The 27053-nt window shown below is 41.3% G+C and overlaps 1 protein-coding gene across 1 annotated transcript in view; it reads right to left on the bottom strand.

Moving 5' to 3' along the window:
• The window catches only part of LOC117384263 (glutamate receptor ionotropic, NMDA 2D), a 72854-nt gene that overhangs the window by 8536 nt on the left and 37265 nt on the right, over positions 1-27053 (bottom strand). Inside the window, exons 12-14 of the mRNA XM_055228101.1 lie at positions 20999-21068; positions 20531-20648; positions 2055-2290 (exon numbers count right to left, since the gene is read on the bottom strand). Coding sequence (XP_055084076.1) covers positions 2055-2290; positions 20531-20648; positions 20999-21068 — 424 coding nt within the window. The remainder of the gene's footprint in view (positions 1-2054; positions 2291-20530; positions 20649-20998; positions 21069-27053) is intronic.

Genomic DNA, 27053 nt, shown 5'->3' with positions numbered 1-27053 from the left:
CCTAATGAAGATTTCTAAACCAATGCATAAATTACACAGAGCGGAGGGAGCAAAAAAAAAAAAAGAAAAAAACATTATCAGTGATGCTACTATAATGGCGCGCGCGTGGTCTGCTTGGCCAAGGTCATTGCCAAAGGAACGGGATATCCAGGATGTGAACGGAATTGAATTTTAATTAATCTTTCCAATTGACAGAGCGGGATTGAGTTGACCTTTGACCTCAGCAGCACTCCTACTGCGTGACACAAGGGCAAAACGTCCAAGGATAGACATGTTTATACAGCGGCGTGTTGGGAATAGCTACATCCTGCACGATCCGGGCATTAATACGAGCCCAACAGTCAAATTCAGTAGATTTTTAATTTGGCTAATAACACATCTACCCCCACAATCCAATTTGGTTAGGTTAAATTATATTCACACCTAATGTATGCGATAAATATGGAGGTTAAGCCTGAGTTTAGCTGCTCTGGTTGATAACATGAGCAGATTGCCAACAAGGTATTAATATCAATTACTCTAATACGCACGCAGTACTCATTAGGGTCAATCAATAACAAGGGAAAAAGATTGATACAAAGTCAGTCATAATAACAGGCTGGCCCATTATTTTTAAATGCATCCGTAAAAACTAAACTATCCCCCAAAGCAATTGATTTTGTATCTAAAAATCTTTGTGTTCACAGTTACACTTTGGAATATTCTGCCCTTCAGCATGAGACTGGCCCGAACTATAAACTTTTAAATCCGCACTAAAATCTCCCCTATGTGCCCCGGTGTTTGATACAAGTCGAGCTGTTTTATTTCTGTTTTTACTGTTATTCTTTGACATTTTGAGTTGCTACGGAGTGTCTTTATATTAATTGTAGTTTTTGTCTCGTATTTTAATTATAGTTTTGGATTGTAAAGCAGTTTTGGACTTGACTGGGATTCAGAACACACACTTTTTCAATAGTTTACGAAGATGTGAGTCTGGTCATCATTTCCCTGTTTTCAAATGAGTGTGACTGACAGGTGGATTAGCCAATCAAGGACACTTTATGAGAAAAAAATTGTAAGAAAAAAGGTATAAAAAAACATCACAAGGGGCCAAAAAATATCAATGAAACATCTGAAGAATAAATGAGCGAAGCCTAAACTCTGTTAATCTGAGGTGAGAATTTTGATTTTATTTGTAAATTATACGTGACCAATGAGCTCCTTCGTTTCACACAAAAAAAAGGATCTGATTGGATAATTATGTTTGACACAGTGGAGGGTGTGGGGACCAAACTGATTTTAATCTGTATAAAAAATACAGAAAGATGCTGTATGATTCAGGATTTGTCAGGCAACTTTTGGCCATATGCCGTACTATAAATGAGCTGTATAAATAAATAAAGCTGATCTAATAATTAATTTACAGTAGAGTGTGCAGTTGACATGGACACACTTCTCTACCAAACTATACAGTAGAAATGCATTTTTTTCGATAGAATTGTACTGAAAAAAATCCTATCAAAAGTTTACAGAATTTTACAGAATACAATTTTGATGGAATTTTACAGACTTTTACAGAATGGCTACTGAGTTTTGAAGAAATTTGTTGCTAGGACTGTCCCGATAACACATTTTAAAGTACGATATTTTTTGGGGAAAAAAATATAGACGATAAACGCCACTGACGCTATCACCCTAACGCAGGTTTTCCCCCAAAAATGTATTCTATAAGTGCAGTTTTGTTGATGAACATGAGCTCCCAAACAAACGAAACACTTAAAGAGTCATAGAAGGCACCGACTCAAGCCTCTACAGCTCAAGTCTTCAGAAAAGTACCAAAAAATAACAAAAGGTTCCCATTGGTAGAAAGAAAAAGCCTGTCTCGATAACAGAGAGGTACTGAAACGACTTTACGCTAATGATAAAATAACAATAAACAACAAACAAGCCGCATAATCCCAGTAAACCGTTTTTAAATAGACAGTGTCATTACATACTGCTCCAGCTTTCAGTGGATTTACAGTAATTATAATGATAAATGCACATGTTTGTTTGCGTGTTTCTGTAATGCTTACCCTGCTGATGGCCAGGAGAAAGTCCAGTTTCCCAGAGTTAGTGGCTATGCAGTGGCGTAGCTTCCAATAAACCAAGTGTTCCCAGGCAAAGACCAGCAAGCTGAGCCCCATGGCCACCAGCAGCATGTAGAAGACCCCAGCCATGTTATCAATGTCCAGTTTACTGCTCATCACCTCGATCTTGTCGTTATGGCAGATCCCAGACAGCCAAAGACGCTCCAGCATTTCAATTTCATCTGGTACAGAAAGAGGGGGGAGAAAGAGGGGCACAGGTGAACACAGCGGAAAAACACGGAAAAAAAAAACACGTGAAAAAAGGTAGATCTGTGTATCATCGGTTCACGTCAATCTGAAAGGTGATTTTTAAAAACATAAAAACAAAACTAGGTCAATTTAAATGGTTTCGAGCAGTTATTTCTCATTTAACCTTATGCATTGTGAACGTCAAAGTGCTTTGGACAGATTTCAGAAACCAGAGTGCATTATTATGGTGAAGCTAACAACGACTAGCATGCTAACTTGCACTTCCTCATTAACAGACAGTAAAACGCTTCATAATTAGATGCAGTCAGCACAGAGTGGATTTATTTTGAGCTCAAGAGCTGCTTATACAATATATCTCTTTGGAGGCAAGACATATTTCGCTCAAAAATCAAGTCCAGGGCTTTTAATTGCATAATGAACCATAAACCATAATTCAGTCACAGTTTGTAGAGCAAAACTGAATAAAAGACTGTGTAAAGAAGTCGACTAAGTGAGTGCGACGTCACCCACAGCGTTCAGCTCCAGTCAAATGAAGCTCATCGATGCTACAGCAGGTAGAGCTAAAGGTTAAAGGTAACGCTGTCAATCAAACCTGTGGCTAAATAAAGAAGAAGGCTCCTCATTGGTCTGTTTTTAATGTTCATGTCTTCATTTATGAATAAAACAACCAAATAAAAACACCAGAATCATGTAGAGCGGGTTAATCCGTTCTACATAGAGCCACAGTTGATGGAGTCCACGTCTGCTCACGTTTTCTTTGGAACATGGCGGCTAACAGGTTAGCTATGTCCATTTATATAAACAGTGTATGAGCTGAATATTTCATGACCTGTATCTGTGTCCCAAGATAATAAATGCTGTTTACATATTCAAATCATATACTGACTTTGCTGAAAAATAAATAAATATTGAGTTTTATTATTATCATTATTATTATTATTTTATCATTGTTATTATTGTTGTCGATTTTGTTGTTGTCGTTATTGTCCTCGTTGTTGTCCTCGTAGTTGTTGTCGTCATTGGTGCCATTGTTGTCATTGTTTTCGTCATCGTTGTCGTCGTCCTCCTCATTGTTGTCGTTGTCGTCATTTGTTATCCTCGTCGTTGATGTCCTCATTTTTGTCCTTGTCTTTGTCATTGTTGTTGTCATCATCGTCCTGGTTGTTGTCCTTGTTGTTGTCATTGTCACTGTTGTCGTTGTTGTCATTGTTGTTGTCGCCCTCATTGTCGTTGTTGTTGTCCTTGTTGTTGTCATTGTCGTCATTGTCATTGTTGTTGTTGCTGTTGTCCTCGTTGTCATTGTCGCTGTTGTCCTCATTGTCGCTGTTGCTGTTGTCCTTGTTGTCGTCATTGTTATCCTCGTTGTCGTGGTCATGGTTGTTGTCGCTGTTGTCCTCGTTGTCATTGTTGTCGCTGTTGTCCTCATTGTCGTTGTCATTTTTGTTGTTGTCCTCGTTGTCATGGTTGTTGTCGCTGCCAGTGTTGTTGTTGCTGTTGTCCTAGTTGTCCTTGTCAGTGTTGTTGTTGCTGTTGTCCTCGTTGTCATTGTCATTGTCACTGTTGTCCTCATTGTCGTTGTTGTTGTCATTGTCATTGTCGTCCTCGTCGTTGTCATTGTTGTTGTTGCTGTTGTCCTCGTTGTCATTGTCGCTGTTGTCCTCATTGTCATTGTTGTTGTTGCTGTTGTCCTCATTGTCGCTGTTGCTGTTGTCCTTGTTGTCGTTGTTGTTGTCATTGTTATCCTCGTTGTCGTTGTCATTGTTGTCGTCGTTGTTGTTGTCACTGTTGTTGTTGCTGTCATTGTTGTCGTCGTTGTCCTCGTTGCTGTCGTCGTTGTCATTGTCGTCGTTATCGTTGTCGTCATTATTATTATCATCATTATTCCTATTATTAAGTGTTTGTAATAAACCCAAAAGCTCCGTCTGTGTCTCTGATGTGACCTCAGTGCACGTCGCTGTGGTTACATGACACTGTGTCACATTTTCAAACCCGTCGTCGTCCACGTTACATCCGCTGCTCTTAAACGTGAACCGACAGGAGCCAGTGAAATAATGCGCAAAAGTAATTAGACTTAGCTGCTGCATGAGTATATAACACAGAGGAATACATTGTTGTTTTCCATTAACCAAGGAGAGTGCTTAAGGTCAGAGGTCACTGGAACAAAACAATTGTGTACAAAGCCGGAAGGGAAAGAGGAAGAAGTCGGCGACGGAGAAAGAGAGTCCAAAACAATGATGTCGCGGGGAGAGCAAAAATGGCCCAGACAACCTAATCTCAGCTTTGTAACCGGCCACAAATGAGGAGAGGAGGCGGCCGCAGCACCGTGACGCGAGCCCGGTTAAACAAGCGTGGATGAAGAGGAGAGCGGCCACGAAAGAGCCGCCGAGCTGAGTTTACAGCTAGAGCAAGAGAGCGACCACGAGCTGCAGTCCTGGGAATCAGATGGGAACTATTTACGACGTCTAATTGAGAAAAAGTATTGGGACTGTGGATTGATATTTGAAAATGATGATTATTTGTACAGTACATAATTTAAAGAGGCGGTATTACGCTTCTATGGAGGTATAAATTGTTAACATGATTGTTTCTAGCTTTGTGCAAAATTAGAATACTGCATATATTGTTGATGAAAAAGGCTCCAAAATGGCCAATTGACAAAAAACAAATAAACAAAAAAGCAATTTTCCAAACTATTTTCCATATAAGATAATATTTCAGCATTTTTTTTTTTGATCAATTTACTTTTTTTTGCAATATTTAAACCTCATTCAAAGCATTTACACTCATATTTTAGCACAATTTTTGACTTTAAGTGCTGATTTGCCGGTGCTGCACATACCGAACTTATGCATTTAAACACTGTATCAAACAGCGATTTCCCAGCAGCCATCACTCCTGCCCAACACCGCCTTTCATTTTTTTGAGAATGCTAAATCGCCAGTGACAGTTTATTAAAATAAGTGGTAAGTTTCAGTCTCCTCCCTCTTCTACACTCAAAACTACTGCACATCGCGTCAGGTTTGTGAAGTTGTAGTGTGTTGTTTATAGGGATGGGACGACATGCGATAATATCATTAATCACAAAAAAAACACGGTCTTCAGTTAATCGTTCGTGACGTTTTTTTAATAATCGTGATCATCGCATGTGATTAGAATGGTCTTTACGTCACCAGACTGCCTCATGTTTCCAGTTTCAATACAATGTTTAGATGTTAGTTCAGGTGTTTGTCCACAAGGGGGCACTCTAACACAGCAATGACACTGGTTCTTCATCTCCGTCAGTCATCGTCATGGCGATACATGTGTGGAATTATTACGGATTTGAAAAACAAACCAACACCGATCTGCAGAGCCTGACGGAAAAAAAAATACAGCTCCGAGGACAAACACCAACAACTTACACGAACATTTACGACACAAACATCTGCATCGTTTGACAAACTTGAGCCATAAATATCCATCGTAAGTAACACACGATGAGAAATAAACTATTGAATGTAGTTTGTGTTAGTTTGTAGTTTGTGTTGACGTTGCTATCGCTAGGTTAGCAGTAGCTGAACAGCATTTTGCACAGCTGATAGCACAACTTTCTCTTAGCGGCTGCATCCTTTTACAACAACCATGAATTAATTTGAACCTAAAACCTCCTAGGACACGTTTTTGGGCCACAATTAAAAAAAAAAGTTTTCTCTAGAAGGTCCTGGTGTCCACATATGAGGACATTATACTGCATTAGATTAATAATTAACGTGATAATATTGTTAATAGCGTTTATTTTGGTCACAATAATGGTGAGTCTAAGTTTTAATATCGTCCCATCCCTAATTGTTTATGAAAAATGCCCGTGTGGGAGTATTAGTTACGTTCTCATTAGAAGCGTGGGCTCGCACTCCTAACCATAATCCGAGTTTGAAAAGTACCCGGGAGAGATTGTAAACATGCACGGATTACGTATAAAACCACTTCAGGCTTTGTTTTTGATGAGGGAACAATGTTTTAACGTGGTAGAAAGCACAAAAAAAAGCTGATTTTGCGTAATACCTCCCCTTTAAGCACATCCAGGAGCATTAAAGTGGCACTCACTTTTTGATGCCGGCGCCTCCATGCTCGTCTCCATGGCGACAGCTTTTCCCTTCATGGTCCACACCGATCTATCCGCGCTTTTATTCCACTGTAATTGTATTTTCATCGGAATCTGACCTTTAACTCGTGCTGCCGGCGTCAAATGTTTGATAATATATGTTAAATGCTGCACTGCGGGACACTCCAGACGCACATCCACGGAGACGAGCAGCTGCCACGAGGAAATGTTACATAGTGAACCTTTAATAGCTGGAGGATTAATTCTATGTGGTCGTTTGCAAAGGCGTTTAAAGGGGTTTTATCTGGAGAATTAAAAAAGACGTATAAAATTATAGGCTAACAGTCAGTGATTTGCGAATTATGACGTTTCAAAGAGCGATTGTGAAAAGACAGCCGGGATTTTCAGAATAAAACTTTTACAGACGATCATATAACCTGAAAGGAAATGGTTTTGGTCCCTTTAAAATAAAAGTATAAGCATAGAGTGATAGCTAGCTAAGTCACGTAATTAATATCACTATAAAACAAAGCTAAACAAGGCGATTTACGACAATAGGAAGAAGGAAAAGCGTCTTCATGACAAACTGCAAAAAGCGCCCGGAGATTACAGAGAATCTGAGGAGTGAAAAACAGCGAGCGCTTGGGAAAAAAGAGCGGTGATGGGAAACGAGAGAGACAGAATAAGATGGAGAAGTAGATCCTAATCATTTAATTGTAGCGGAGGGATAGTCCAAATCTCCAGCCAGGTCCCAGACCCCAGGGACCTGAGACTCCAAAGTGTCCACCTACATTATGAAGACCTCCACAAATACGCACAAATACGCACAAATACACGCTCGCCATCTCTCCGAAGACATCTGTAAGCATCGGCCGGGGTTAACATAGCGATGACGGCGGAAAGACGTGATTCATTCGCGATGGAATTAAATAATGTTCGAGACAAGACGATGTTGAAGTGCTTGAGTTTGAATAATCACAAAGAAGAAATGAGCAGCGCTGGAGGATTTTCAAGTGCTGCTCGTCTGGATATTAGCAGCTACGAGGTTTAAATCTGTAAATAAATGTCGTTAATAGGTTTATCGCAGCTGAATCAAAACTGCAATTAAGAGAAAGGCTAAAAGGTTGCAGGGGAACATACTGTCACTGCTAAATACAACACAAATTGGACAAAAATTATGATTCAAAGTCCAAATTCTAATTCAAATTTTGTACTTTTACAGAGTATTTGCCGTATAAAACATATAAAATCTCAAGTTAATCATTGGCTATTTAAAATGGACAGTGTTGGAAGAAATACTTGATTTTGTGTTGTAAAAGTACAGACACAACGACAAAAAAATACTCCCATAAAAGTCAAAGTATCACGTGAAAGTCTACTTAAGTAAAAGTATTAAGTACCTATTTAAAAATGTACTTAAAGAGTAAAAAGTAAAAGGTTTTGAGATATAATAAAGTGTCAAATGTGGTGATTTTGATAAAGATTTGTGCTGGATTTTGTTCAACTGAAACAATTGAATCGATTTTTTTTTTTCTAGCGGTTTTTATTTTTTGTATAATTTTGTTGAACGTGTAAAAAAAACAAACCTTCAGCCTTTTCAGCAGGTCTCAGTAATAAAAAATACTTTTACTTTTACAGTTAAAAAATGCAGTAGAGTAGAAAGTACCTGCTCTCAGATGAAGTGAAGTAAAAAAGTATCATAAAACGTCAAAAAGTAAAAAGTCTCCATTTGAAAAGCGACAGATAAAGTACAGATACCTAAACTTTGTACTTTTACTCCTACTTTTACTCTGTTCGGTTCGACCACTCGATTTCATTAACACCTGTTTAACTACAGCTGGTGAAATACAAACAGAATTCCTCATTTCAAAACATAAATCACAATTCTTCTAGCGATCAGAAACATGTCCTCGTTCCCACATGAGCTCTCATTTTGGCGGGTGAAGCAGCAGTCACCTCCTGTACAACATTATTATCATTATCCAATCAGCCGCGCTCTCTGTCCGCACAACAGATGGAGCCAGACAAAGGTAACAACGCCTCGCTCACACGCCAGCACAATTCCGAACGGGAACACAGGGAATGCCACATGAAAAACTGCACTTCTCCTGTTCATATTTGTCTCCACGTTTATTCATCTTTGGACGAAGGAGGTGAAGGTTATTTGGTTAATCGATAATCTGTGTTATTCAATGTAAAAAAGATGATTTTAAGAACGAAATAATGAATAAAAACACTTGGAATTTAGGTAAAAATAAGTCTTTTCACTTGGATCGACATCTAAAAACTAAACCTAATGTAAAGCGTTTTTTTTTTTTATTTGTTGCACCAACTTTACAGTCACTTTAAAATTTAAAAATGTAATTATAAAGGCAAATAATAAAGATATGTTAATTAGTTTTGTTCTGTTGTACTCAGAGGTTATAACAGTTTTTAATCACATCACATTTAATCACATCACATTGTATTTTTGTATTTCAGGCGATTAAAGAGCCATGTTTTTTGACTGAAACACGAAGAAACAGCTCCTCCTTAAGAGACGCACAGTGTGTATCCCGGTTTATTGGGGATATCTTAAAGATGTTGTGTATCGAACAAAGATATGGGACGTTACTGAACTAAAGCAAAGGATAAAAGATGAGATTACAACCATTGACGAGGGAAGAAATCCAGTCCCGCCTTGATGCTTCGTGCGTCTAACGAAGCCATGTAGAGGTGTAATAAATGAGGTCCAACACTTTTGGAGTACAGAAGAACAAGTCTGATTGAGATATCTCAACAATTGCCTCTGTAATACAGTTGTCCGTCACTATATCGCGGTTCACGTTTCGCGGCCTTGCTGTTTTGTATGTTTGTTTTTTACAGCATATGAAGGTGCATTGTGTTGTGCGTCCTGATTGGCTGTTGGACTGTAGACCATTGTGTTCTGCGTCCTGATTGGCTGTTGGACTGTAGACCATTGTCCATCAGTCTCCTCCGTGCCGTGTCTCCTGTACAGTACAGAATGTGTTCAGACAAATTTACATAAACGTTGGATCGCAGTGTGACTCTGAAGTGCTGTACGTTTGCGATTTGTTTTCTCCCCAAAACCCACAATGTCGATGAAACGTTCTGCACCGACAAATTTCAGAACCGCTTGGACTTGAAAGTGTTTCTCTGCACATAAAGGCGCCTCTGTGGACACCGCTGGAGCAGAGGCAGGTGAGCAGCACATTTAAAGCGATAATCAAGGAAGAGGGATATAATATATAAAGGTTTGAACTTTGAGAGAGTTTGAACGAGAGAGAAATGTGAGAAAATGTTAACGCCTGTGTGAGAAAAGTGTATAAAGTGTGTGGTGAGGGGTTTTACAGCTGTGAAACATATAGAATAACTGTAAAAAATAAAGCTGATACTTCACGGATTTTGATTATTGCGGGTTATTTTTAGAACGTGACCCCCGCGATAAACAAGAGACCAGTGTACTGTATTTTTTCACATTTTTTTGCAGTAGTTGGACATTTTTGTGCAATTTTCGTTCATAATTCAATCTTCTACAGCTCAAATTTACCAAACTAATGACTTTTCTGCTGTTTCTTTTACACATCTATTCTGGGTTATTTTTAGAACAAAACCCCCGCGATAAACGAGGGACCACTGTACATTGTTTTAATTGTAAAGACACTTTAACGGACACACTGTATTTTTGGATATATAGAGTTATACGTACGTCACATATAAAAAGTCCGACAGCGTTCGGATTTGAAGGATCTGAGCGTTCGGTCACGGCCCCATCAGTCGTGAATAACCAGATAATGTTGTTTCTTCTCACAATAATGGAAAGTCTGTTTGAAACGATGACACGGCTCCTGAAGACACTTGACTCGCGTTACATTCTGTCTGCTTTTATACCGCGGCGGCCTCTTTCTCTTTCTTCTCGGGCCCTTCTGATGGCGCTTGTCTCGGCTCTCACTCAGAGCGGATCAGCCCTGCCAAACTTGACAGGTGCGTCAAATCCACACTCCACCTCTGTTTCTCCTGGCGGGTCAGGTCAGGTGGAGCTGGCAAACACTTGCTAGCTCTGCATGTAGCGCACAGCTGTTATTTAGACACAAAACTGCACTGCTGTTTCCCTCCATGTGTGTGTGGATATATAAACACACAAACGTAGAGAAGCCAGAACGTTATATTTCCAAAAGTGTCTCCTGTACAGTACAGAATGTGTTCAGACAAATTTACATAAACGTTGGATCGCAGTGTGACTCTGAAGTGCTGTACGTTTGCAATTTGTTTTCTCCCCGACAAAACCCATGATGTTGATGAAACAATGTTGTTCTGCACCGACAAAGGCGCCTACGAAGGTTTGAACTTTGTGTTTAAGAGAGAGAAATGTGAGAAACGAGGGACCAAACCTACAAACACTTTAAGACAAAAACTGGTTCACCCTAAGGACAAAACCCAGAGTCACAAACAAAGTCATGTGGTCTACTCCCTTCAGTGTGGTGAAGAGTGAAGTGAGTGTTATATTGGAGAAACTAAACAGCTGCTCCAGCAACACCGGCGTGAGAGCAGCTCAGGACCCCAGTCTGCTGTTCAAATGGAGGTGTTGTCTGCCTCCATTTGTTTCTTTCATTCGTTCTTTCTTTTGTTTCTTTCATTTGTTGTTTCTTTTGTTGTTTCTTTCGTTCGTTCGTTCTTTCTTTTGTTTCTTTCATTCTTTCTTTTGTTCTTTTTTCATGATTTCATCCATCCATCCATCCATTTTCTTCCGCTTATCCGGGGCCGGGTCGCGGGGGCAGCAGTCTAAGCAGGGACTCCCAGACTTCCCTCACCCCGGACACGTCCTCCAGCTCCTCCGGTGGGACCCCAAGGCGTTCCCAGGCCAGCTGAGAGACATAGTCCCTCCAGCGTGTCCTGGGTCTTCCCCGGGGCCTCCTCCCGGTGGGACATGCCCAGAACACCTCCCTAGGGAGGCGTCCAGGAGGCATCCTGAGCAGATGCCCGAGCCACCTCAGCTGGTTCCTCTCAACGTGTAGGAGCAGCGGCTCTACTCCGAGCTCCTCCCGTGTGACCGAGCTCCTCACCCTATCCCTAAGGGTGCGCCCGGCCACTCTGCGGAGGAAGCCCATTTCAGCCGCTTGTATCCGCGATCTTGTCCTTTCGGTCATTACCCAAAGCTCATGACCATAGGTGAGGGTAGGAACGTAGATTGACCGGTAAATCGAGAGCTTCGCCTTCCGGCTCAGCTCCTTCTTTACCACAACGGACCGATACAGCGACCGCATCACTGCAGACGCTGCACCGATCCGCCTGTCAATCTCACGCTCCATCCTTCCCTCACTCGTGAACAAGACCCCGAGATACTTGAACTCCTCCACTTGGGGCAGAGACTCACCACCCACCCGGAGAGAGCAAACCACCTTTTTCCGGTCGAGAACCATGGCCTCGGATTTGGAGGAGCTGATTCTCATCCCAGCCGCTTCACACTCGGCTGCAAACCGCCCCAGTGCCTGCTGCAGGTCCTGGCTTGAAGAAGCCATCAGGACAACATCATCTGCAAACAGCAGAGATGAAATCCTGTAGTTCCCAAACCAGGCCCCCTCCGGCCCCTGGCTGCGCCTAGAAATTCTGTCCATAAATATAATGAACAGAACCGGTGACAAAGGGCAGCCCTGGCGGAGTCCAACATGCACTGGGAACAGGTCTGACTTACTGCCGGCAATGCGAACACAGCTCCTGCTCCGGTCATACAGGGACCGGACAGCCCTTAGCAAAGAGCCCCGGACCCCATACTCCCAGAGCACCCCCCAAAGGACACCACGAGGGACACGGTCGAATGCCTTCTCCAGATCCACAAAACACATGTGGACTGGTTGGGCATACTCCCATGAGCCCTCGAGGACCCGATGGAGAGTATAGAGCTGGTCCAGTGTTCCACGACCAGGACGAAAACCACACTGCTCCTCCTGAATCCGAGGTTCGACTATCGGTCGGATTCTCCTCTCCAGTACCCTGGAATAGACCTTACCGGGAAGGCTGAGGAGTGTGATTCCCCTGTAATTGGAACACACCCTCCGGTCCCCCTTCTTATACAGAGGGACCACCACCCCGGTCTGCCATTCCACAGGTACTGTCCCCGACCGCCACGCGATGTTGCAGAGACGTGTCAGCCAAGACAGTCCCACAACATCCAGAGACTTGAGGTACTCAGGACGGATCTCATCCACCCCCGGAGCCTTGCCACCGAGGAGCTTGCCAACCACCTCAGTGACTTCAGCCAGGGTGATGGACGAGTCCGCCTCTGGGTCCCCAGTTTCTGCTTCCTCCTCGGAAGACGTGACAGTGGGATTGAGGAGATCCTCAAAGTATTCCTTCCACCGCCCGACACCATCCCCAGTCGAGGTCAGCAGCTCTCCACCCGCACTGTAAACAGTGTTGGTGAAGCACTGCTTTCCCCTCCTGAGGCGTCGGACGGTTTGCCAGAATCTCTTTGAGGCCGTCCGATAGTCCTCCTCCATGGCCTCCCCGAACTCCTCCCAACCCCGAGTTTTTGCCTCTGTGACTGCCCGAGCCGCGGCACGCTTGGCCTGCCGGTACTCATCAGCTGCCTCAGGAGTCCCACGAGCCAACAAGGCTCGATAGGACTCCTTCTTCAGCTTGACGGCATCCCTTACTTCCGGTGTCCACCACCGGGTTCGGGGATTGCCGCCGCGACAAGCACCACAGACCTTTCGACCACAGCTACGAGCAGCCGCATCAACAATAGAGGTGGAGAACATGGCCCACTCGGAGTCCATGTCTCCAACCTCCCCCGGGATCAGGGAGAAGCTCTCCCGGAGGTGGGAGTTGAAGACTCCCCTGACGGAGGGCTCCGCCAGACGTTCCCAGCAGACCCTCACAATACGCTTGGGCCTGCCAGGTCTGTCCGGCTTCCTCCTCCGCCAGCGGATCCAACTCACCACCAGGTGGTGATCAGTTGACAGCTCAGCCCCTCTCTTCACCCGAGTGTCCAAGACACGCGGTCGGAGGTCAGATGACACGACAACAAAGTCGATCATCGACCTCCGACCTAGAGTGTCCTGGTGCCACGTGCACCGATGGACACCCTTGTGCTCGAACATGGTGTTTGTTATGGACAAGCTGTGGCTAGCACAGAAGTCCAATAACAAAACACCGCTCGGGTTCAGATCGGGGAGGCCGTTCCTCCCAATCACGCCCCTCCAAGTGTCACTGTCGTTACCCACATGGGCGTTGAAGTCCCCCAGGAGAACAACGGAGTCCCCGGTTGGTGCACTGTCTAGTACCCCTCCCAGGGACTCCAAGAAGGCCGGGTACTCTGCACTGCTGTTTGGCCCATAGGCCGACACAACAGTGAGAGACCTGTCCCCGACCCGAAGGCGCAGGGACGCGACCCTCTCGTTCACCGGAGTGAACCCCAACACGCAGCGGCTGAGCTGTGGGGCAATGAGCAAGCCCACACCAGCTCGCCGCCGCTCCCCGCGGGCAACGCCAGAGAAATGGAGAGTCCAACCCCTCTCAAGAAGATGGGTTCCAGAGCCCAAGCTGTGTGTGGAGGTGAGGCCGACTATATCTAGCCGGTAACGCTCAACCTCCCGCACAAGCTCAGGCTCCTTCCCCCCCAGCGAGGTGACATTCCATGTCCCCAGAGCTAGTCTCCATGTCCGGAGATCCGGTCGTCGAGGTCCCCGCCTTCGACTGCTACCCGGATCTCTCTGCACCCGCCCCTCATGGCTCCTCCCGCAGGTGGTGGGTCCACGGGAGGACGGCCCCACGTCGTTTCTTCGGGCTGGGCCCGACCGGGCCCCGTGGGGAAAGGCCCGGCCACCAGGCGCTCGCTGCCGAGCACCCACCCCCGGCCTGGCTCCAGGGTGGGGCCCCGGTAACGCCAGTCCGGGCGACGTAAACGGCCTCGTTGGATTTCTCTTCATGATGGGCTTCTGAACCGCTCTTAGTCAGACCCGTCTCCCAGGACCTGTTTGCCATGGGTGACCCTACCAGGGGCATGAAGCCCCCGACAACATAGCTCCCAGGATCATTCGGGTGCTCAAACCCCTCCACCACGTTAAGGTGGCGGTTCGGTTTTTTCATGATTTCATTCTTTTTAATTCTTTTGTTCTTTCATTCTTTCTTTCGTTCATTCTTTTTTCATTGTTTCATTCTTTTTCATTTTTCTTTCGTTCTTTCTTTCGTTCGTTCATTCTTTTGTTTCTTTCATTCTTTCTTTTGTTCTTTTTTCATGATTTCATTCTTTTTCATTTTTCTTTCGTTCTTTCTTTCGTTCGTTCATTCTTTTGTTTCTTTCATTCTTTCTTTTGTTCTTTTTTCATGATTTCATTCTTTTTCATTTTTCTTTCGTTCGTTCTTTTGTTTCTTTCATTCTTTCTTTCTTTTGTTGTTTCTTTTGTTCTTTTTTCATTATTTCATTCTTTTTCATTCCTTCTTTCGTTCTCTTTTCGTTCATTCATTCTTTCTTTCATTCTTTCTTTTGTTTCTTTCATTTGTTGTTTCTTTCTTTCATTCTTTCTTTCTTTCATTAATTCTTTATTCTGTTGTTTTTTATCTTTCAATGTTTCTTTTTTCAAGAGAGATATGACCAAAAAAAATATTATGAATAAAATAAATGTAATAATATATAATACATTTATTTATGATTCACTCTTCACCCTGTAGAATCTCAGAGTGCTACAAAAAACAAGAACTTTAAATTAAAACTAATCGCTAAATGAAAAACATCAACAATTTTCTAGCTTTTCTAAATAAAAACATCTTTAGATTCACTTTAAAATCCCACCTGAAGATCTGATTTTACAGTTTGAACTTTGTAAAATGATCAGGTTTTGCAGATACAGTTGTGTTTGACCAGTGATGCGTTTATGGGTCAGAAGAAGGATTTTTGTTTCCAATCTGGGATGAAACGGGAAGCGAGAAAAAGGAGTGATTTATAAATGTTTCTCTGATCCAATTTCTTTCTCGTCTTATTAAAAACAAACAAAAAATCACTTTGAATCCACATTTTTGACATGTATTTGAGCAAAATTTGTCTTGCCCCAGCACAATTTAAGTCAAAATAAGACTCCTGTGCACTGTCCGTGTCTAATTATAAAGCGCTGTGCTGTATTCTAATAGTAATCAGGAAGTGTGTGTTCGCATGCTAGTTATTGGTATTACTGTGACAAAAAACTCTGCTCTGGTCTCTGCTTTAAAACTCATTTCAGTGAATAATTAGGATGCTCTGAACGCAAAAAGTAAGTGAGGAATAACTTTGGAAAACATGGTAAGATTTGAGCTGTAGAAAGAAAGAAACAATGAAAGAAAGAATGAAAAAAGAACGAAAGAAACAAAAGAAAGAAAGAACGGAAGAAACAACAAACAAAACAAAAGAATGAAAAAAGAACGAAAGAAACAAAAGAAAAAGAATGAAAGAATGGAAGAGACAACAAAAGAAACAAAACATTGAAAAAAGAACTAAAGAAAGAATGAAAAAAGAATGAAAAAACAAAAGAAAGAAAGAACGGAAGAAATAACAAACAAAACAAAAGAATGAAAAAAGGACGAAAGAAACGAAAGAAAGAAAGAACGGAAGAGACAACAAAAGAAACAAAACATTGAAAAAAGAACTAAAGAAAGAATGAAAAAAGAACGAAAGAAAGAAACAATGAAAAAAGAACGAAAGAAACAATGAAAAAAGAACGAAAAACAAAAGAAAAAAATAATGAAAGAACGGAAGAAACAACAAAAGAATGAAAAAAGAACGAAAAAAACAACGAAAAAAGAACGAAAGAAAGAATGAAAAAAGAACAAAAGAAAGAAACAACAAAAGAAAGAACGGAAGAAGGAAAGAATGAAAGAAAGAATGAAAAAGAACAAATGAAAAAAGAATGAAAGAAAGAAACAACAAAAGAAAGAATGGACGAAAGAATGAAAGAACGAAAAAAGAAAGAAACAACAGAAAGAACAAACAAAAGAAAGAATGAAAAAGAATGAATGAAAAAAGAACAAAAGAAAAAAACAACAAAAGAAAGAACAGACGAGTAATAACTTTGGACCAATGCGAACCGTTTGTTTTTCATTTTTCACATTTTTCCTGACAGTAAAAATCAGACGTCGTTAATAAGACAAAAAAACTCTGAAAAATCTTCCTCCAAAGTCAGAATTCTGCTCCAAACCATATTTTTCACACAGAGCATTGGCTGAAGTTCTCTCGATTAAAAAGACCCAAGCTGCTCATTGACGATTACAAAAGCCCCAATCCAGATCTCTTTTAAAACTTGATTAATTGCGTGGCCATATTTTCCGAAAAACACTGCCAAATTCTTCGATATTCCGTTATTTCTCACTGACTAAAACATTCCCGGGATCTAAATCTTGATGCTAAAAAGGAGCCGTCTGATAAGAGGCAACGAGGATTTTCACTATTCTGCAAAAAAACCCAAACTGCTTTTATCCGGGAAGTGGAGAGCGGGCGGTAGGAGTAAACGATGAAGGATGATACAATCGGAGCGCCGTCATGGCAACGCTCCATGTTTCCGGAGCGCCATCTCCACAGCTCTGACATGAGATGAGTCAGCGGAGCGTTTAAGCATCGGGCGAGGAGGTTTTCCAGTAGAGCTGCGGCGTTAGGCCCGTCATGAGCATGTTTTTCGCAGCGTTAGTTTAAAATACCACACGTTTTTCGCAGCGTTAAAAATATAGCACGTTTTTCGCAGACTTAAAAATACAGCACGTTTTTCGCAGTTATTTTAAAATACCACACGTTTTTCACAGTTATTTTAAAATACAGCACGTTTTTCGCAGCGTTAGTTTAAAATACCGCACGTTTTGCGCAGCGTTAAAAATATAGCACGTTTTTCGCAACGTTTAAAATACCGCACATTTTTCGCAGACTTAAAAATACAGCACGTTTTTCGCAGTTATTTTAAAATACCGCACGTTTTTCGCAGTTATTTTAAAATACTGCACGTTTTTCGCAGCGTTAGTTTAAAATACCGCACGTTTTTCGCAGTTATTTTAAAATACCGCACGTTTTTCGCAGTTATTTTAAAATACTGCACGTTTTTCGCAGTTATTTTAAAATACTGCACGTTTTTCGCAGCGTTAGTTTAAAATACCGCACGTTTTTCGCAGCGTTAGTTTAAAATACCGCACGTTTTCCGCTTCTGTTTTCTATATCGTGTCTAAGTCGAGCTGTGATGAGTGATGTGATGTATTTCTGTCAGTGCTCCGTTTTGGTTTTTGCGACTCCACTGACTCACGAGTAAATCCCTTCTTCACACTTCACACAGTCACTTAAGGTATCCTGCCTCACAACTCAAATCCAACATGGCGTCCGCTCTCACCGTCTCCCCGCCAGTCAATAAAGACACTTGTATTCTTCCCTCGCAACAAAACAGGTGGATGGAGCAGACGAAATAGTCAACAAAAGCACTGCAGTAAAAATAAAGAAGCGTTTTGTGAAATCCAAACACAAAAACCTCCATCCAGTGAAATTCAGATTTATTTAAAACTGATGTCTTTCACGAAGCTTTATAGCCGCTTATATAATATTCACGTGTATTTATGTGTCTCTAAAGGTGCACTATGAGGCTTTTTGGTGAAGGGTCCGGACATCTACTTGTGTGATTGTTTGGCCGGGAATGTTTCACAATACGGCATTTAACTTGTCTAGTTTAGTCTTTAAAGAGCCCGAATAACACTGTTTTATGATGTTTCCTCGTCACAAACAGACCTGGAGTTGTGTTTTGTTTCATTCACATATGTTTAACACACAAACACACCTGCATTTTTAGGATTTAGAGTTTTTTTCTCAAACAGAAAACACTCTGTTGCACCTTGTGATGTCATGAAGTGATACAGGAAGTGCTCCACTCTGTTTTTAAACTTTATCCACATGTTAGAGCCACATGAACCATCTCACACTCTGAGGACTAAACCAGGACTAAACCGGGATTAAACCAGGATTAAACCAGGACTAAACCAGAACTAGACCAGGACTAAACTAGGACTAGCCTGGGACTAAACAGGGGCTAAACCGGGACTAAAGCGGGTTTAAAGCAGGACTAAACTAAGCCTAAACCAGGGCTAAACCAGGTCTAAACCAGGTCTAAACCAGGGCTAAACCAGGACTAAACCAGGGCTAAAGCGGGACTAAAGCGGGACTAAACCAGATCTAAAGCGGGTTTAAAGCAGGACTAAACCAGGACTAAATTAGGACTAAATCAGAACTAAATCAGGACTAAAGCGGGGCTAAACCAGGACTACACCAAGACTACACTAAGACTAAACCAGGACTAAACCATGACTAAAGCAGGACTAAACCAGGCTAAACCAGGACTAAACCAGGTCTAAACATGGAGAATCAGTGTTTGAGTTTTGTGCAGTTTAAACCTGGAACATTCTTCCTGAAGATGTGAAACAGACCTCGACTTTGACAATGTTTAAATCCAGACTCAAACTGTTGTGTTAATCTATGAATATGAAAACTACCACTTGATGACATCACAAGGTGGAACAGAGCATTTTGAGGTTTGGAGATGTGGGCAGACTAATAATAAAGTGTTACTCAAACATGTGTGAATGAAACAAAACACAACTCCAGGTCTGTTTTTGAGGAGGAAACAGTATTACAACATGACTTAAATCTCACAACAGTCCATTACACATAATATAAGACCTTTAAACGTGCATTCTCCCAGTGTGGTGTCTTGCCTCTCTACAGATCTGACTGGTAACTTGTCTCTATGCAATTCACTAACATCCTTATGGAGACAAGCAGGTGGCTGACCCTCCACCAGAAAGGAAAGGTGAGGTACAAAAAATGTAAATATGAAACCTGTCTCTCCTTCATAGATGCACACAACTAATATTTACAGTCTTTGTACCTGATTTTTCCCGTCTTAAAACGAAGAAAAACTGAACTACTTCATTTTAAACAGTTATTCCTCACTGACCTTATGCATCAGAACATCCTAATTATTCACCATGATGAGTTTATAAGCACTTTTCACAACCCTCAGAGACCAGTGTAAAGTTTAGCTGTGACAGTGAAGCTCGAAAAAACACCATTGTCAACAGTAAAATGCTTCATAATGAGATGCAGACAGTTCACAGTGGACGTGTTTCCACCTCAGCAGCTCCTTCTTCCATAGATCTGATCTGGAACAATTCTGCTCAGATTCATGGGGGAAAATCTGGAATAGGGTTTTTCAAACGGCATTTTCTTATGGGACTTGAAATGTAACTCATCATCACAACCATTAGAACAGCTCCCTCTCTCCCTCCGTCCATCACTCCATCATTCTCTCTCCCCCTTCATCACTCTTTCCCTCCTTCCGTCACTCTCTCCCTCCATCATTCTCCCTCTGTGACTCTCTATGACTCTGTCCCTCCTTCACTCTCTTCCTCCTTCTGTCACTCTCTCCCTCCTTCCGTCACTCTCTCCCGCCCTAACCCTCTCTCCCTCTGTCACACTCTCTCCCTCTGTGACTCTCCATCACTCTCTCCCTCCTTTATTCTCTTCCCCCTTCCATCACTCTCTCCCTCCTTCCGTCATGCTCTCCCTCTGTCACACTCTCTCTCCCTCTGTGACTCTCCATCACTCTCTCCCTCCTTTATTCTCTTCCTCCTTCCATCACTCTCTCCCTCCTTTACTCTGTCTCTCCTCTGTCTCCCTCACTTTCTCCCTCCCTCTTTCCCTCCCTTCAACGCTCTCTCCTGCCCTCTCTCCATCCCTTCCTCTATCACTCTCTCCCTCCCTCCACCTGTCACTCTCTCCCTCCCTCCCTCTGTCACTCTCTCCCTCCCTCTATCACTCTCTCCCTCCCTTCATCACTCTCTCCCTCCCTTCATCACTCTCCCTCCATCACTCTCTCCCTCCCTCCCTCCATCACTCTCTCCCTCTCTCTCCTTCCTTCTCTCCCTCCCTCCATCACTCTCTCCTTCCCTCAGTCACATGTCTTCAGATCCATCGTCTTCTTCTCACGTCCCAAACCCCCTCAGCTCTTCCTCCACTTGATTCATCTACCCCCCATGACGCCACCTCTCCTCTCTCCTCCGCAGATCGTTCCTCACCTCTGTCACCCCCCCCCCCCTCCCTCCATTGTCCTAATTATTCCTCCGTTTGCCCCCCACTCACCGTCTCCCACCAGCTGCAGCAGAGCCAGGTCAAGAGGACGTTTCCAGCGTGAGTTCTTGTGCAAGGCGATACCGTAGCCTGTGGTGGCAAATACCTTCCCCGAGCCTATGGTCATCACCTGGAAACGCACAAAACGCCATCAGTGAGACGAAACGCCGCGGTTAGGACTGTCAAAACACGATCGATACTCGGATACTGATCCAATACCAGGGATTCAGCAATACATCAGTCAGACTCTGGATTAAAAAACACACGGATTTGGCTAATGCTAATGCTAAATATTTGATTATATCGCAAAATAAGGCAGTTTTGGAGCAGTTTTCTTCCCGTAGTTGTTAAAGTTTGACACGTTTACCCTTTTCCCGTTGTGCCAAGTTGAAAATAGTACAGAGTATTTTCCTCAGTATTAAAAAGGAGTTATTCACCGTAACATGAGCCTAAGTTTAAACAAAAAAACCTTGTACTGACCTTACAACCTTCGTCCTTCCTGGCCATATAGTTCAACACAGCAGCGTCATAAATAAAAGCATCTAGTTTCCTGTAAAGAAAAAAGATTTAAGAGTTTATTTAAGAGACTAGTTCAGAATACAATTGGGCAACTTTTCAAAATGGGTAACAACAGTATCTATTGATAAGTAAATACCATATTTTCTGGGGTATAAGTCGCTCGTTTTTTCATAGTTTAGCCGAGGGTACGACTTATACTCAGACACAATTTATAATTTATATGCAAAATATGTTTTTTTCTTCATTATTATGCATTTTTTGACTGGTACGACTTATACTCCAGTGCGACTTATATGTGAAATATGTTTTTTTCTTCATTATTATGTATTTTTTGGCTGATGTGACTTATACTTTGGAAATACGGTAATAAAAAAAGTGAAAATTGCAAAGAGCTAAATATGAAATACATATACATAAAAAATATACTGTACATATTTAATAATTGGAATATGGATTAATAAACTGACGGTAAATTTAATATATAACGGTATATTGGTGAAATGTCATCCTGTGGTGTTTATGTAGAATTGAATAGACTATATAAATCTGAAATATATTTATTATTGTGTTGTCTTTCCCCGTCCCGTCTGTGTCGTCATCTGGAGCTGGGCGGAGACTCTGGCACCACCCACTCCACACCTGTAGCCCATGAGCAATCAAGTAAAGCCCTCCACCTCGGGAGTACAAAGGGACTGAGGATCCTACAAACTCCACCAGATCGTCCGTGTATCCTCCGTGCTACAGTTCCGCTTGGCTCAGTCTAGTTTTTGTGATTATGCTCGTAGTACTCAGCTGGTTTTGCTCGTTTTTTGTTTTTTTTTGTCAAATCCCGTTTCTTGGACTCAACTTGCACCTCAGCCTCCGACCCAGCTCTCCACGACCGATACGAACACCTCAGCCTCCGACCCTGCTGTCTACGACCTGCTCCCTCGACAAACATTCACATTTCCTTGTTTGTAATAAACTCTGTCAAACTTTTACCCTGAGTCTGTATCTTTGATTCCCCAAACATTACGGTATTTATGTAAAAATCTTAAATAGAGGCAGTTCATCTCTAACTTCAGGACTAATAACAGCAGGAGTTACAAGGGTCTGGAGAGATTAATGAGGATTTTATGTTCAAGTAATTCATTGAGAGAGGGATTTCATGTTTTTTTGTTTCAGAGCACAGACCGTGAGGTGATGAAACTCAGATAGAAGTACATCCCTGAGTTTTTTTTATAGCAAAAGATTAAGTTTAAATCTGTCAACTGGACAAATCGTTGCAGGAGTGAAGACGTTTGGCTGCTCGTCCAAGCCTCTTCTTCTTCAGTTCTGGTCAGATTGCTGCTGCTGGACACTGCCTTTGTACAGTTGACAGATTTAAACTTCGTCTTTTGCTGTGAATCAGACCTGGACGACTGATGGATTACACAGACATCTCTAAGTTTTATTCAGAGCTCATCAAAATACAAGTTTGTGTTATTGCTTCAAGCTGGAAAAAAAAAAAAAATTAAAAAAAAAATAGAATAATCTGTAAACTTGGTGCCTGTTTAAAAGGGGTTCTTGCTTTATATTGATGGAAAAATAATGTGTTGTGCTGTTTTTTTGTCATGAACTATGTTGATGTTTGTGCCCCATACCACAGATACAGTCATGAGTAAATTAATAAATGAAAAATCAAATTAATATAGTATAAAGTTTTTTTATTTATTTATTTATGTATTCATTTATGTAATTATTATTATCACTATTATCGTTATTATTATCATTATTATCATTATTGTTATTGTTGTGGTCGTTACTGTTATCGTCGTTGTTATTGTTCTTGTTCTTATCTTCGTTGTTATTGTTGTTGTCATTGTCGTTCTTGTTGTCGTGGTTGTTGTTACCGTCGTGGTTGTTGTTACCATCGTTCTTATTGTCGTCGTCATTGTTACCGTCGTCGTCGTTGTTCTTGTTGTTGTCGTTACTGTCGTTGTTGTTCTTGTTGTCGTTATTGTCGTTGTTGTTCTTGTTGTTGTCGTCGTTGTTACCATCGTTGTTGTTGTTGTTACCGTTGTTGTTGTTGTTACCGTTGTTGTTGTTCTTATTGTCGCTGTTGTTCTTATTGTCGGTGTTGTTGTTACCGTCATTGTTGTTCTTGTTGTCGTTGTTACCGTTGTTGTTGTTCTTGGTGTTGTCGTCGTTGCTGTTACCGTCGTTGTTGTTGTTGTTATTGTCGTTGTTGTTTTTGTTGTCGTTGTTCTTGTTGTCGTCATTGTTATCGTCATTGTTGTTGTTATCGTCGTTGTTGTCATTGTTATCATTGTTGTTATCATCGTCGGCGTTGTTGTTATTGTCGTTGTCGTTATTATTTTATTATTTTTATATATATATAAATATTTTTTTAAGAGGTAATTAAAATACTGTACAGTTTTAGGAATTTGGGGGAAAAAAACACACAACTAATTGGGATTTTATTTGGACATTTTGGCATCGTGACTGCACTTAGATTTGCAGTTTATAATTTAAAATAAGTAACCTGCTAATTCTGCTCATTAAAAGTGAGATTTCCTGTCCGCAGCGATCGATCTTTCAGCCTTATCTCTATATGGTGCCGTAAATTGTCCCCGTAGACTCTCCCATTGATGTAAATACTATGTGGAGGCCCGGGGAGGATTCATTCATGATTTGCAGCTTGTGACAGAAAAGCAGAGCACAGCTGAGCCGGGTGCCGTCTGTTCTTTGAGAGAGACGCGTATGCAGCAGACAGGTCGCCGCTTCATACGGAGAGCGGGAGGGGAAAAAAAGAGGAATCATGATGGAGGAGTGAAAGAGGAGTGAAAGAGGAGCGGAGCGGTGACGCATACGGCGGCGTGAGGGAATAAAGTACGGCACAGATCAGATGTGAGAAGAGCAGAGGATTTATACGGAGCGAGGAGCGCAAAGACACACAGAGATTTACAGAGTTCAGGAGCAAAAGACACAGCGGAGGAGCGGGGACTGATCAGGATTATGAAAATACAAACACGAGGAAGGCACGTGGAGAGAGAGCGGAAAATCAAAGGAACGCAAAGTACTGTACGATCAGACCTGGGTAGTACTCAGTTACATTCTGAGTTGGTCAATGGGGAGAGATTAGATGTGGTTGAACAATTTAAATACCTTGGGGTAGTTTTTGACTCTAACCTAAATTTTAAACAGCATGTAAAAAAAAATCTTATATAATTAAATATTAATATCTTAACTAAGTGTAATATTTTGGATCTTGAAAGTTATCAGGTATTTATGGATGCTTGCCTTATTTTTAAAGTTTTAAATGAAGTCGCTGGAACTGTGGGGCCTTTTCAACCTTCAAGAACACTCTGAAACAATAAAAAATAATCAAACATGCAATATTTACTCAAGTTACTTTTCAGAAACTATATTGCTGTTTCAAGGTTCTTTTTTTTTTTTGCTTTCTCCCATGTTATACCCTTGTTCCCTTGTCAAAAACATGTCTGAAGAGGTTTTAGTCGTCATGATGTCCCGTTTGTATAATCATGTGATCTGTCCCAGGCCCTATTCAAACCTTCTTTACAGTTAGCAGTACGATTTAGAGTTAACGTGGTGATCTAAATCTAAATATGTTCACTGTAATACTGCAAAAGACACTGCAAAATCCTCTCCAAACCACATGCACGTGAGGCGTACAACCCCTGAAGTTCATATCTGGCGATTTAAATTTAAATTCAATTCATTTATTTATTTATTTTGAGCATATGTATTTGATTTTTTAAATTTAACCTTACATTACACACACACACACATTTCAACACATCACAAAATGGATTCTTAAAAACAATTACAAATCATAGACTTCATTTCCAAACCTTTCAACATAAATTTTCAGTCTTAGCTTTTTAATCAATCATGTACACTTAAAGCACATTTCACTTTTTTTTTCTTATTTATGCTTGAAAAGGAGTGGGAAAACGGGAAACGTATTAAATCCCACCCCTATTTTTGATTTGAAATGATTCCATCTGTATTTGTGATCTTAAACGCAAACATGGGACGTCAACAAACAGTCAGGAAATATGTCTGTTTTCAAAAGACGTAACGATAGAACAATGTCATTTAAATACAATTTCCATTTTTCCCCAGTGTCCTTCATATTTTTCTTTTTGTAACCTTAGAATATATGTCAGTCTCTACATATCACAAATTTCTTCCACAGTGTAATTCCAGTTGCCAAGCGTAGGGGGCGTCTTCCTTATGCCATTTGTGTGTAATGGCTTTTTTTGATGCTGCCAATAATATCTTGATTAAATATTTGTCCTTTTTTGGGATGTGTGCATGAGTGGTTTACCCAAATACATCATTATGCACGTTCTTGGTGGTGTGTACTCAAATATTTTCCCCATTTCTTCGCCCAAAATATCCCAAAATTGTGACATTATACACATTATACGCCCCACATTGTCTCCAACATGTTTACAAGTCTACAGGTGACAAAAAGCTTTATGTTGACAATTTAAACATTTGTGTTACTTGCGCAGTTCTTTCAGATTTGATTCAGTTTTTCTCATTTTTATTGTTTTTCCAGATCGGTTCTCTTTCAAATTACATTACGAAACTTTAAAGTGCTCATATTACGCCGTTTCCTCGTCACAAACAGACCTGGAGTTGTGTTTTTTGGTTTCCTTCCCACATGTTTAACACACAAACACACCTGTATATTTAGGCTGTGTTCTTCTCTCAAACTGAAAACACCCTGTTCCACCTTGTGATGTCATCATGTGGTAAAACAGGAAGTGCTCCACTGTGTTTTTAAACTCCACACACCTTCATTTCTAGAATCATTTGGATCATTTCAGCTCCTGGAATTGCCAATCTGCACTGGAGTAAAAGGTAAAAAGTAGCTGTTAACTTGAAAACTACCACTTCATGACATCACAAGGTGGAACGGAGCATTTTGAGCTTTGGAAAATGTAGACAAATAATTAATATAAGTGTTAAATTAAATAAGTGTTACTCAAACATGTGTGAATGAAACAAAACACAACTCCAGGTGTGTTTTTGAGGAGGTAAAAACATTAAAAACTCACAAGAAAGTCAGTTTTGCATAATATAGGAACTTTAAATTATAATACACATGTTCTGCCCAGACAGTTACTACTAACAAATTAAAAAGTACTGTGTTTTCTGGAGTATAAGTTGCACTAGCCAAAAAATACATAATTATGACGAAAAAACATATTTCACATATAAGTCGCATCTGAGTATAAGTCGCACCCCCAAACTATGAAAAAAAGTGCGACTTATACTCCAGAAAATATGATAGTAGTACTTTTAATGGACCGCTACTTTGTACTACCACTTGAATATTATTTTGAAGTAACAACACTATTACTGCAGAACCATTTTTGACACCTCCACCCACCTCTGAGTGAGATAAGAGGAAGGAGGATGACAGAAAGTGAAAGAAGTGCTTGTCATTGGGTCCATGTTAATGTTACAGCAGCAGAGTTGAGACACGAGGTGGACAAGGACGACAGAGGCTTAATGTAAACTGGGATTAGGCAAAAGGCGCGCCAAGTGATGGAGAGGAGAGTACACGGCGAGGGAGAGGAGGGTACACGGCGAGGGAGAGGAGGGTACACGGCGAGGGAGAGGAGAGTACACGGCGAGGGAGAGGAGAGTACACGGCGAGGGAGAGGAGAGTACACGGCGAGGGAGCGGAGCGTGGGCAGTGGAGGTGTGACTAAATATCCAAAATACTCACATATTACCATATCGCCATAGACTGTATATGTAAATAGACATAGCTAACCTGCTAGCTGCCGCGTTATAAATACAAAGTGATCATGGACGCACTTATGGCTCCATCGACTCTGGCTCCAGTTCAGTTTCTATTGAATATTGATCATGGATTATGTTAAAAAGTTAAATAATGGTGTAATAATGCGTTGCCTCTTGTAACTCCATAATAAGTTTTTTTGCTTGTTTTGTTATTTATCTGTCCTATGAATGCACTATAATATAAATAAATTAATTGATTAATTAATTAAAA

The sequence above is a fragment of the Periophthalmus magnuspinnatus genome, chromosome 16 (assembly GCF_009829125.3).
Source record: "Periophthalmus magnuspinnatus isolate fPerMag1 chromosome 16, fPerMag1.2.pri, whole genome shotgun sequence".
NCBI lineage: Eukaryota > Metazoa > Chordata > Actinopteri > Gobiiformes > Gobiidae > Periophthalmus > Periophthalmus magnuspinnatus.
Note: the sequence above shows the minus strand (reverse complement) of the source record. Positions and strands in the feature narration are given on the sequence as shown.